The sequence below is a fragment of the Melanostigma gelatinosum genome (assembly GCF_949748355.1).
Source record: "Melanostigma gelatinosum genome assembly, chromosome: 19".
NCBI lineage: Eukaryota > Metazoa > Chordata > Actinopteri > Perciformes > Zoarcidae > Melanostigma > Melanostigma gelatinosum.
The window spans coordinates 13,380,194-13,393,743 of NC_136652.1; the positions used below are offsets into that span (position 1 = coordinate 13,380,194).

Below are 13,550 nucleotides of genomic sequence, written 5' to 3' on the forward strand. Positions count from 1 at the left end.
GTCAACATAGTCACCTCTGCAAGAATGAAACCTGTTTTTTTCAACTCTGGCATTTTCACACACCGCTTGCAGGCAGAATATTAAATGAACTGTAGATACATTGATCACATTGCGGGCTCCTTGGCTCTCACAAGTTTGTCTTTGCAGTGTGAACAGACTAAGCCCCTCTACTCAGCTGTCATAATTTGTTAATGAGCCTTTTCAGGGAGGGAAAAAGAAAAAGAGAAGACAGAAAAAAAAGAAAAGAAGGCTCTTCACGAGTGACTGAAAGCAGAGGTCCATCCAGAGGGAACCCAAGGGCGACATCAGACCGATTTCAGACCAGCCCGTGATGGCATCTCTGTATATTTTAATATTAATGATCCCGGCCGCAAAGCCGCCTCTAAGCCTCCAACAGGTGCCCCAGTCCCACTCGAGTCTGAAAAACCGGGATCATTCAACACCCCACTATCCGCCACCACCACCGGGAATCAAAGACTGCAAATGAGGAGGATGATGGCAGAGAAGAGGGGGAAACACATTAAAAAGTGGAAGAGGAGTTAGAGAGTCAGCCATCCCTTGCAAATAAGTTTTTGAGTCACTTTCCCCAGTACCGGTCGATATTCCCCCACCCCTTGAGAAAGAGATTGACTTTTGTTTGGAGTTTGTGAGAAGTGGGAATCAGAAGCGGGACAATGGGACTCCCCACAGTGAGAGGCTGAGAGGAGCCATCTCAAATCAGTCAGCCAGAGGACTGACTAATCCGTCCATTGTCCCTCCCCAGCCACCGGCCGCACATCAACACATTTGCCCCCCATTGTCCCCCACCCTCATGCAGCGGGATTTGCTCTCCCCAACAGCCAGTTTTGTCCACGGCAGTTCGAGCGGAAGTTTCTCACTGACAATTTGCCCCAAATAGATTTGTCAGAGCGTCCAACTGCACCGCACCGACTTGTGGGTTTCTGGGATTGGGTTCTGGGTCTGTGTTTTATTGGTGGGACTCTTCCACGGAGAGGCCTTGGTGTGTGTGTGTGTGTGTGTGTGTACATGTGCCCGAGTTTGCATGTGTGCGTGCAGAGGTGGGCGTAGATTACTCACCAGTGGAGGAGATGGTGGGACTGGGGGAAAGTCACTGTGGTGTTCCTGAGGGACTGGGATCTCTCCTCACTGGGTGCACTGGGATTACTAAGAACATCTGACACCTCTGTAAACTCCTGTATGGCATTCAACAGCCTCTGGGCCACCAGCAGCGGTGGGAGAAGTTTCCCAATCTTTTATTGAAGTAAAAGTATAAAATCACACAGTAAAAATACTCCATTAAAAGTCATGCATTCAAAATGATAAGTGAAGTGTGAAAGTATAACCAGGAGAATCAACTTAAAGTATCAAAAGTAAAAGTACTCCGTTCAGAAAAATGTGAGATTTGTATTGTTATATATCACACCATTAGATTATTATACCTCTTGCATTCAAATTGCAGCTGTAGCTGCTTGAAGGGGGGGGGGGCTATGTATTTTGGATTTCAGCGCATGATTATTGTCATTATAGATCAATTGTTTTCTTGATTTGTTAGCTGATTCATTTTTGGTTTTGTAAAAAAATCTGAACATAGTGAAAAGTGCACGAAGCCCACACTTCACAATGCTTGTTGTTTAACAACCAATAGTCCAAACCTCAAACTCATTAAGAATACATCAGAATTTAAATAATCTAAATGAGCCGCACTTCCTTAAATTTGAGAAGAGCCATGAAATGTTTGAACTGGAAGAATTGAGTAAGAACGTATAGTTATACCACCACAGGCCACCAGAACTAAAACAATGAAAGGCCATTCATCAGTAAAAACATGTAATCAGACATCTGTGTTATCATCAGGTGTGACTGCTGCTTATGACTCACGGACCTTTGAAGGTTGAAAAGGTTCCATCTGAAAGCCAGTAGTTTACTTTGTTTCCTTGTCCAACAAATGTCTGATATATGTTCATGATTTAGCGTCCAAGTAAAGGCTCCAATTGAGGAGAGTTTTGATTATTCTTATGTAGTTAAAGGCTTATTATGTTGCATGGGAGAGCAGTCACCAAAAGAGCGATTACTGGATTAGGAGACTAAGTCAAGATCACACCCAAGACACATTTCTCCTGAGGGAGAAATAATGACGGCTCATCTATCTATCAGCTCTGCAACACTGACTGCATGAGGCAAAGATGGATTGATTAAAGTACAATGATTTTACATTTGAACTCATATAAACATAATACAATTTGAACTGCATCTTCACTGAATATCTTTGAATAACATTTTGAATAAGCACACGGACAGGTAACCTGCAATGACTCCTGTTGCAGAACTGTCCGTGGTGCTGAAATCAGGCTGCCTATCTTCCACTTATTTGGAAAGTCTAATCATATTTTAAGATCATCAAGTGTTCATATTATGTTGGAGAAGGTTTTCTGTTCCTTTTTCGTTGAACAAGACTGTGCCCACTCACATGTTTTGTATCTGTCATCAAAACAGCTGACGGAATGATTCTGAAGACAATCGCCTCCTGAGCAGCAGCGGTCTGTGGGCTATGAAATGACTGACTATGATCTCCCCGGTCAGATTTAAAGGACGCATGGCTGCGTGGGTCTTTGGTCGCCTTGAATTCTCCCCATTATTTGCTCTATGGCGCTTAGTGACTTCTCACTAAATCCAATTGGTTTACGCCTGATCGGTTAGGGGCCTGATAGCAGTGCATAAAAAGATGGTTAAACTCGGAGACCATGTAGAGGAACAACAAGATTGTATGCTGTAAATAGCAAAACTGGTGTTTATCATAATGGACGAGTGCTTTTGTTATTATTATAATTTTCACATCATTACAATGTCAGCCCGAGTTGGAAAAATAAGGAGCAAAAGGTGAGCAACACGCTGTTGTGTTTCTACAGGTGTTTCTCATTGTTCAAAGACCACAACGGATGTCGAGACATTTAGAGCCCACGTATTGTTTTGGAGTGACTTGTTGGACTCTCACTCGTTTCTCGTTGTTTAAGTCTATCCCATAGCATGTCAAGTATCTGCATACTGATGCTGAGCTCCCCAAAAAAAAAAACAGATACACAATCCACTGGCCCCTTTGTTCACGTCATTTCATTGACTGTTGGAGGAGAAGAGAGTCACTCATACAAAAAAAGTGAAAGAAGGCAACCCCGGCAACCATGATGTTGGTTATATTTGTGTAAAGGCTATCAGTGAATGAGGAGGATTAGGACGAGTTAAGGAGATTATGTCACACATTCACCCCACCCCAGCAGCCACCCACACACATGCGCACACACTTAGAAATAACTAGAAATGTTATTGATCTGTGAGACTGTACATACGATTGCCAGTGCTAAAATGTAAGACACGTTGATTCTGCCTTTTGTCGCGTGTAGTGTTTGATTTCTTAAATTAATTACCAACAAAAGAAGTGGTCGTTAATAAATAATCCTTAAATCCGGAAAATGGTCACTTTGGAACAACACACTCCTCTCCACTTGCTTTCTATTTATTAACAACGTTTCGGCCAATACACTTTCACCAGCTTGCTTTTTTTTCTGTCCCCATAATAAAGGTGTATTGAAGCCTTTATTGTGTGGACTATTTATAAAAGGTATAAAAACACGATATGTGGCCGCAAACTTCCAATGGAGGACGAGGCTTTCTGTGGATCCCTGCAGGGAAATCAAAGGAATATTATAGAGATTTCTCCTCAGGCTTGTTAGTCTCCAGCCTCGGCTGTTCAGCTCAAGGGAAGGCTGAAAGACACAACAATAGCTGATTGCAATTAACTACGCCTCTCCGCCTCGCCCCTGTCCGCTTAAATCGACACTTTGTGAGTCCATATGGCCTTTAGTGTACCGTGGGAATGAACACAATTAAAAGCAGAATATGGATTTCTGGAGTTACCCGGCGAAAGCACAGCAAGCTGTCAAGGTCAGGGTGTCAGTGAGCGGGGCCCTGCATGCCCGGGCCCGGCCCCCGACCCACCGGACCGCCGGGCACGGGTATGGGAGGTGTGCACCATCAGTAACTGTTACCATTTTCCTGGAGACAGTGAATTGATTGCTTGATGAGAAGGCATCATTACAAAAGAGATTCGGAATTATTTATTTTATTACTGCTGTTTATTAGTAATATTATAATATTGTTTATTATCAAAGTGATTTTTTTTTCTGCACAAGATGTTGTGTTTTTGTACACTTCTGTTATCTTTTTGGTGGCCAAAGTGTGAAGAGTGTTCAAACAACAGCATAGGTCTCCAGTAAATGCAGGAGAGAAGTCAAATGGACAAACAATAAGTAAAATATTAAGAGTGATGATGTTAGAACTGAAATTCACTTACTATCTTTATAAGTAAGAGGTTATCATGATTGTTGTTGTGTCGTCACTTCTAAAGGTATTTATTTATGAATGTATATATGTGTATATATATACAGTATATGTATTTTAGTTAACGTTTTCATAATGTTGCCATAATGTTTAAAATGCAGAAGAGAGAGTGCATTTTCTGTTTGGATGTACAGACTGTTTTTTTTATTTATATTGAGTAAATTGCATCTGTTGTGCAAAAAAAAGCTTTTTATGTGTCATTACATCACAGGAGCCTCAGGTTTAACACGTGCAGCAGGTTGAAAAACACTGTGATTGGTGAAGCTCGAAATGAGCTTCAAATTAACACATTGACAAAAGGAAAGACAAATTGCTGACATGCAACAACCTTAGAAAATTAAAATTGAAAAGTATTCTTTCGCAGTTATATGTAGCAATATGTTACAACAACAAATATTCAATTAATCATGAATGTAGCCAAAAGAAAAACAATTTCTTCCTCAGCTATTTGACAGTTGTGACTGATCAGTGTCTATAGTGGGCCAACACATTCCCAAGCACTTATCCACCAATCTTAAGGACTGCATGTGTAACCAGACACACTTCTGAAGGAAATGAGGAGCACTGACACTTTTTTCTATGCCTGAGCCCCATAACCACCCCACCCAGTAGCCTCTTAGTAATCAAACAATATAACTCAGCATTCCTGATATTCTTTATGGTCATAACTGCAACTTGTCTGAAGCAACGTCTTCAATTCAGCTCAATTTGTTGTTTTATTTCGAATATGCGATGCATAATGTGATATTTAGAATCGTGTTTTTAGATACGGTTTCTATTGCCATTATTAATGCTCAAGTCTTTTGAGTTGGTTATTGGGAGACGTGCCCCCTAAATAAATGAATCTGGAACGAAAACAAATCTAAATGTAGCAGAAAATGTGCGTGCAACACGTGTTGTTTTGCTTGCATTGCCTTTTGATCCATGAGCAAGGCACTGCACATATACTTGCAAGCATATTCACACGATCACTCACACATACACAGACACACTCGCTCACACGCCAGTGACGTCAGGCTGGAGTTTGGAGTAGAAAGCCAAGTGGATGAAGGAAGTGGAGATCTCCACCCTCCAGCCTCCCCCTGACACTTCTCATAAATATTACCGAGGCTTATTTGAGGATCTCGTAGCACAAAGTCACACCGTGTCCTGGTTTTAACAAGCTTGCACCTGTCAGAATAGCCAAAAATATTTTTTTCACATCGGGTTGGCACCGTCGGAAGCGCGCTAGGCTGCGTTTTTACAACTCCAACTTTATGCACCGGCTGTTGCTCCCAGAGCTGGAGGGCTGCTGTCGCCGTTAACCGATCGCTACAGTCCGGTTCTCCTTCCGTAGCCTACAGGGACCCTGCACATCGGAGGCGAAGATTGTCTGATACAATGTGCAATTGTGTGTCTTAATTTGGACTCGGCGATCGGCGATCTACTTTGTCAAGTTGGGCAATTCGGGACATTGACTTGCCGATCTCATCGCCGCCGGTAAAGACGTCAAGGAAAGTGTTGCGTCTCACGAGTTTGATTGTTTTTGTCAGCAAGAACAAGAAGAGAAAGAGGAACATTTTTCATTCTCAACTTTGTTATTAAGTCGAGTGTCCACGATGAGCAAACCCGCTGGCTCAACAAGTGGCTGTCTGGATATTCTGAATGTCAAATCAAGTAAGTGTTCTCCTTCCTGATGCTCCTGGAGAATATTGAGTAGCCCGGTGTGTTCGAACAAGTGGTCTATAATGGACCTCTCTCTGACATGTAAAACACGAACATAAAGAATGCTGCACACTGACTGCACGCACTCGAGCTTCACTACAATAATTAAGTCGGCTCGCTCCTCACGGTCTTGCAGAAATGTGAGTAGTGATCCGTGGGGAATAGCTGTTTCTTTTCCCGAGCACACACACAGTTGGCTGCGTAAACTTTGTGTCCATGACTGACAATTAACGCGGTCTCAGTTTGTCATCCCTTAAGTTTGAAACATACTTTTTGTGAAGTTGACCAAGTTTTCAGAAGGAAAATAAATAATAGCCATGCTCCGAGATGCCACTTGTTGCCTGTAACCTAATTGAGCAACTTCTATGCAAGAGTATAAAAAGCGAGATATTTAATCACTGATAATATTTTAAAGCCTGTAGATTATTCTCTTACTGCATTGCTGGTTTGCTAATTTATACAAATTCATCAACAGCGCTTATCTGTCTGCTACCGTGCATTTCTGTATAGGCTACTGTAAAAAACCGTATTTATATATTAATCACAAATGCGTTCAGTGGATTTGAATACAATTGTTGAGTATTTTTCTTGTGGTATTGAAGATGTTCGAGTGGTTTAAGGTTTGACATTAAATTGGATTTGTTTTCTTAACCTTCGCAGTCTCTGTTAGGCCTCACAATAAATCTAACATTAAATCGCAGTTAGCTATAAGCCTAAAGTGTCGATTATTTTTGTGTTTCAAAAGATAGGACATTTCTATAGATTTTACATTTGCCTGTGTGTCTCTTTCAGTATCGTTTACCTTGTTCACACGTGTTATTCACGTCAAACTGTTGCTTCTGTGCTCTTTATCCTGCAAGTGGTTACATGTGTTCAGATTGTCCTGGTAATAACCAAAATGTTTAAAATTAGAATAAAACAAAGAAAACTGCAACATTACAACCACTGTTACCTCATTTCTCACCCACATTATGGGTGGTCAGTAAAAACATTTCCTTCAAACTTTATTTCCAGTTCTTTTGGCCATGATGGTGATTACGTTAATAGAATATGCCATATATCGTCTAGCAATTACGCAACACAATGGAGACGAATTGGACCCCCACAGCGGGAAATTAAATACATTTCCCCCCTTCACAACAAAATTATGCGCCATTTTATTTAATTGACTCTCAGCAATCTACATTTTAAATAAAAGAAAATCTTTTGAGTTTACATTTTGGCCACGTTCATTCATCTTCAGTTTAAGTACGTTTAAAACTTGTATTTAGGGGTGCGCAAATTAACTTGACTTGCTGAGTTTTGGTTCATTAAATATCTGTTAATCTGAAATGTACTCCAATGGTCAACATTTTTACCATTAATTTAAAAACAATTATGGCCTATCGACAACTACAAGTGGGGATATAACTTATTCAAGCCTACCGCAGTTGGTTTTTTAAAATTACTCCCGTTATGAAAAGATGACTTTTAACATGCCAAATAAACTCTTTCGAGGCATAAATGCTACATAAAAAGTAGGTTCTCTATATCTTATTGTAATTACACGGCTGTGGCCAACAGTTTAAATAGCCAACATGGCCTTCTGATTCTTAATAATCGGGCAATTGAAGCCCTATAACTCTCCTCCTGAAGTCATTGTTTTTGCTGCTCAGTAGTTATTCCCATGCTACCCTTTTTGACGGGTCACTGGTGAATCAATGAGCAGGTGGCAAAACGTCAGTGTAATTACATAGACGGCTTTTCCCTCCAGAATAAAAAAAGACTCTCATTTGCATACAAATATACTTCTTTTTAATAGATTTGAATACAAAATCTTCACACAAAAAAATCACATTTTTTCATCTGCACCGGGGTCGATTTACATACACTTCATTTGAGTTGGTGAAACGAGTTGGTGCGCATTATTCTCATGGTGCAGTGTCACTCCCTAATCCTGGGGCCTATAGACCTGCGGAATAAAGCAGCTGTCGAGTCCCATTATGAAGGGGAGTTGGCAGCTTGTCGAGATCCAGGCAGTCAGACGAGGTTCAATGGGGGAAAATCATTAAGTTAACACTTTCCCCTAATGTCTCCATTGTGCGCCCTCGGGCCATTGTTTTACAGAGCTCAGATATGACGCTTCCCACCGGACTTTATTCTTGAAATGTGCGCCGTGAATTCCCATGCTCGGCCGAAGTCCGGGGCGCTGTCCAGTGTGTGTGTGTGTGCGTGTCAGACAAAAAAAAGTAATTTGTAGGGCGATTTGTCCATAGCTCCACAGTGAAATGTCTAAAACGAGTTCATTTTTGGGATTACTGTACGTCCACAGGGCCAATTTAAGCAGCTGGTCTCACTTTACTGAACTACAGAACTCGACTCCAAAACTCAGTAAAGCAACCACCGTCTCAAGTTTTGTATCAACTTTAGAAATTGTTCTTGCAATTTATCCAGATGTTCAATATTCCCTATAAGCAATAGTCACAATTTGACATGACATTTTATTCATTTCAATTTAGCCCAGGTATTATTCAGGGTATGGTGTCTTATTTAAATTTGGGCCTTTCTCAGGTCGGATTCTGGACATCCCATGCAAAGTGTGCGGAGACCGCAGCTCGGGGAAACACTATGGTGTTTACGCCTGTGACGGCTGCTCGGGATTCTTCAAGAGGAGCATCCGCAGAAACAGGACGTACGTCTGTAAATCTGGCTCTCAGGTGAGACCTCCTCCTTATTTCTTATATATGCTAATTTATGTCCTATAGGCTGCGTTATCCTCCTTTCCACCTATGTGCGACAAAGGTGCAAACTTTATAAGTTCGTACATTTTTATGCAATAGTTTGGGGAGAATCAAGCAAGTTGCAGAGATGGAAGCTATCAGGAAATTGTCGTGATCTATGCCTATAATTCACTCAGTGATATTTTGTCAGTAATCTACATCCACTGCACTTGCACCAATATATAATTGTATTATCCCTGTTATCAGAAGCAGGATTTAAGTGACTCGACGTTCCTGGTCCTCATCCAAAAAAACCATGATACGAGCTTTACGCACGGAATGCGTATTTTACGCGCATATTCTATTTGCTTTTCCCTTCTGGTGCCGTATTAAGTCTCATTTGATGAGCCTAATTGTGTCATGCCTGGACCATTAAGTATTGGGCTAAACATCGCACTGCTATAATATAACAGATGTAATCCAATCTAATGTGATGACTCGAAGGCGAGGATTTAGGCAGCAGAGGGCGGGATAGAGTACTTATCCTCCGGGATGAGGCCGCACTGCAGCCGCAGGGGAGCAGGTAGATAATAGCTCGATCTCTCACCTGGAGATTGGCCTCCCAGGAAGATAATAGCAAGAAGCCTTCGGTCGTGCAAGATGAGAGAAATCCAACTGATGGATATTTCTCCATTTCTCTCTCAGGGTGGCTGTCCCGTGGACAAAACTCACAGAAACCAGTGCCGAGCGTGCCGTTTGAAAAAGTGTCTCGATGTGAACATGAATAAAGACGGTAAATGGGTGTAATTGAATTATCACTTTGGCCATTGACACGCAATGCAGTGGCAGTTGGTTTGGAGTTGGGCAACACGCATGGAAAAGTGTATTAATGCTGTTTATGAAGGCTGAAGATAAGTACCATTTTGATAATTAGGCTACCTTATCTTGTTATCTTGTTTTAAACGTTATTACACTCTGTGGGAGTATTGATATATTACATCTTTCAAGCAAACAAAACATGCAATTTGACTCCCTAATTTCAGGAACACATATTTAGTTCAATAAAATACACTCGTCACTGTAGTTTTTGAATATATATATGAAATATAAAATTCAAACAAGCCATTCACTCCAGCAGAGGTCATTCCGTCACGTTGTGTCCTCGCTGTCCCGTTTCACAGCCGTTCAACACGAGAGGGGTCCCCGGACGTCCACCATCCGCAAACAAGTCGCCCTATATTTCCGAGGGCACAAAGAGGTGAACGGATCATCGACCCATTTCCCGGGATCCTCTCTGGCCGGCCCTCCCTTCTTCACCACGGTCACGCAACTGGAGCCTCACAACCTGGAGATGAGCGGAGTAGCCACCACACCGGAAAGACAAGCCATCGTGGGTCTGGCACAGCCCACCCCGAAGGTATATTTTGTACGTTTTTTTCTTTCCTTCCAGTTGTACATCGCTATACGTTATAAGTAGTTTTCTCCCTCCAAATAGTTAGTTGCAGTGTACCAATACACCTGTGCTTTCTTTAGTTTTCACTTGACATGTATAGCATTTCATGTAATGTTTTGAATTATCGGAATATACAATTCCTTTAATATTGTTTGATACTCCGTGGATATTTGTATTGTAGCCTTCCAAAAGGTTATTGTAGGATTACAGTTTTCTCCGTCAGGGTTAGAAGTTGAAATTCTTGTCCTGATTTAGCAGCAAATCCGCTTATTTAGTGCTGTAAATCCACCACAAGTAACACTAATGATTATAAAACCAGATGCTGGGGCTTGGAATTTGACCTTTGTTGTTCACCACTCGGTAAACTTTGTTTCATTCAAACATAAACTGATGATGGTGACAATCTCTTTTTCCTCCAGTATCCCCATGAAGTCAGCGGCACCCCCCTGTACCTCTACGAGGTGGCGACGGAGTCTGTGTGCGAGTCAGCGGCGCGCCTCCTTTTCATGAGCATCAAGTGGGCAAAGAGTGTTCCCGCATTCTCCACTCTCCCCTTATCTGACCAGGTACGCTTTGGAGCCCACATATTAATCCGTGGGGCCTTTTAACACCAGCCACAGCCAAGAAAAAACTGTCAGGAGTCGATTCGGTCCCCAACTGACATTTAAGATATTTTGATTTGATTCAATTTCATATGTAATATTTTACGTCAAATGATTAAACGAACTATCCTATGCGCAACATAAATAAATACCCATCATTACGCACACGTTACTACTGCATTGGTGCCTTATAAGATTAAAAAAAAGGCTTGAAATCTATAATCAATGTCTTCATTGTGGTGTGCAGTTTAACACAACTATTCCTCTCTGCAGCTGATTCTGTTGGAGGACGCTTGGAGGGAATTGTTTGTTCTGGGTATCGCGCAATGGGCCATTCCGGTGGACTCTACTACTCTGCTTGCCGTTTCAGGTAAGCTTATCAAGGCACGAGAAAGCTTATCCGACTACAGATCACTGACAGGTCTCACTGACTGCATATTATGTTGTCCTGCATATTGGCATTGTCTCCATATTTATTCGCAGGAATGAACACCGAAAACACAGAGTCTCAGCGGATGAATAAGATCATATCTGAGATACAAGCACTTCAAGAGGTGGTAACCAGATTCAGACAGATGCGTCTCGATGCAACAGAGTTCGCCTGTTTGAAATGTATCGTGACATTTAAAGCCGGTGAGTGCTGTTGACTTAATGGGTATTTGACCATTTTCTCATTTACTGGAAGTTGTTATTGCCACTGAAATGCCCTGAAGCCTCTGCTGCCTAAACTCAACTCTGGAGAGGGAAGAGGAATTAGAGCAAAAGTTATTTTAGCAATCAATGCATGTCACTATTCGTGTAATGAAACACCTTTTTGACAGCTAAAACCCTTCCTCTGTCTTATAGTTCCGACCCATGGCAACACAGAGTTAAGAAGTTTCCGCAACGCCAGCGCCATTGCTGCACTACAAGACGAGGCACAGCTCACTCTCAACAGTTACATACACACCAGGTAAAATCAATCAATCAATCAATCTCTATCTGTCATATTTCAGGCCTATGTGTTGAACCGCCTCCTGCAAGTGTTAGCAGCCAGAGTCATTATGAAGTGAATAAGGCAATAAGCCACTGTAATTGTAAACAGGTGCGATGGCTGAACCTCGTTTTTAATTAGCAGCCATTTGTATCACAGGTGTGCGTTAATTGGATCGGCTTAATCTCTGCTTATAGAACCGGAGAGAGGCGCTGTTCTTGACCCCAGTAATGTGTTTCAGATACCCGACTCAGCCGTGTCGCTTCGGAAAGCTGCTCCTGCTCCTGCCGGCGCTCCGCTCGGTGGGTCCGTCCACCATAGAGGAGGTGTTCTTCAAGAAGACCATTGGCAACGTTCCCATCACCAGGCTCCTCTCCGACATGTACAAGTCCAGCGACATATGAATTCTCGCCACCTGGAAAAGACTTGAGCTGAAGGCCCAGAGACCCACACAGCAGTCGACAGAACGTCAAATCATGGCAGGTGTAACCGTGGGTTGAGTTATTGCTGAGCACACAATCTATTAGGCTGTCTTAAAGTAGCCTATTGAGGCCTATAGGCTCCGACTGCAACACAGCCGGAATTCACCAAGTAGCCAGTTGCTCTAGTTAAAGAATAGCCTGTAACTTTCATTAGAATGACCTGTGTGAAACTGAACACGTGCAGTCTCTGGTGCGGGCACAGGCAGCCCACAGTGTTTCAATATCGCCGAAAGACTCTGGAGAGTATGACAAGTATGTCTGACAAAGAAATGTTATATATTAAGAAGTTTTTCAAGTGTCTGTGAGACCAATGAGCTTGATGACCAATTCAGTCTTTTATTGCTGTGATCAATCCCAATGGAGGAAACCAAAAAAGAAAAGATGACCGCATGCGTAACGGGGGATGTGCATCGCTATCCCTCGATCTGGTGCTGAAACCAAATGCATGGGGCAAAGAAGAAGAACTCTATGAAGATTTAGGGGGAAAATACTTTTAAAGGACATGCTGCTTGCATTGCCTCCCGACTGTAAAACGACATTCATCTGAAGACGGTGTTTGTATTTAAGTGGTAACTGTCCTTTACGTGTTGGTGTGTCCTGTTTGAGGCTGTTTTAGGTCGAATTTTTTAAGTTAGGCACTAACACTGGATAAAAATATTCAGCACTTGGAAATGTTTTTGTGGCCTGTGATGTTTTTATTCTGTTGTAAATATTTGGAGTTAACACCACTTAGAGTTGAAACCGAGAGAATAAAAAAAAACACTGAACTAAACTGCTCTTAAATAACCGAGATATAAAACCACCAGCTGAAACGCAATGGTCAACAATGGTGATGCTCCTCTCAGATCTACATTGTGTTATCAATGTAAAGTATATTTTCAAAAGATTTGTTGATACATTTATCTACCACCAAAGTAGCTGGAACCAAGTTACAAAAAAAGGCATTTCAGATCCATGCATTTGATCAGCCTCAATTGTGACTCTGTCACATTTATAAGCTTTAGGGCGGCACACAAATTAAGTGATTACAGAGTGTAAATAGTTGTCATTGATGTAAAGTCATCAAAAGTATGAAGTACAGATAAAGTACTGCTGTGCTTTCAGAGAGGCTAATCAGGCCTTCAGGGTACAAGCGAATTTAACATCACTATTATCAGTGAAGTCTGACTTGATCATAATAAATCTTGCATTAAATGATTAAGAGTCATTGATTACTCATGCATGTGTTTAGCACCTATATTATAA

General features: G+C 41.8%; 1 protein-coding gene across 2 annotated transcripts; it reads left to right on the forward strand.

Annotated features, from left to right (window-relative positions):
* Positions 1-5,990: 5,990 nt before the first annotated feature.
* Positions 5,991-12,227, forward strand: nr2e1 (nuclear receptor subfamily 2, group E, member 1; the record flags this gene model as incomplete). 2 transcript variants are annotated; one of them, XM_079290516.1, is made up of 9 exons in its annotated part: positions 5,991-6,048; positions 8,647-8,792; positions 9,501-9,588; positions 9,977-10,212; positions 10,668-10,814; positions 11,124-11,220; positions 11,334-11,483; positions 11,697-11,802; positions 12,065-12,227. In XM_079290516.1, the coding sequence occupies 9 exons, from the start codon at positions 5,991-5,993 to the stop codon at positions 12,225-12,227; spliced, it is 1,191 nt and encodes a 396-aa protein (XP_079146642.1). The 2 variants fall into 2 exon arrangements, with proteins under 2 accessions (XP_079146642.1, XP_079146643.1); XM_079290517.1 differs by having other exon boundaries at positions 5,991-6,015.
* Positions 12,228-13,550: the final 1,323 nt, after the last annotated feature.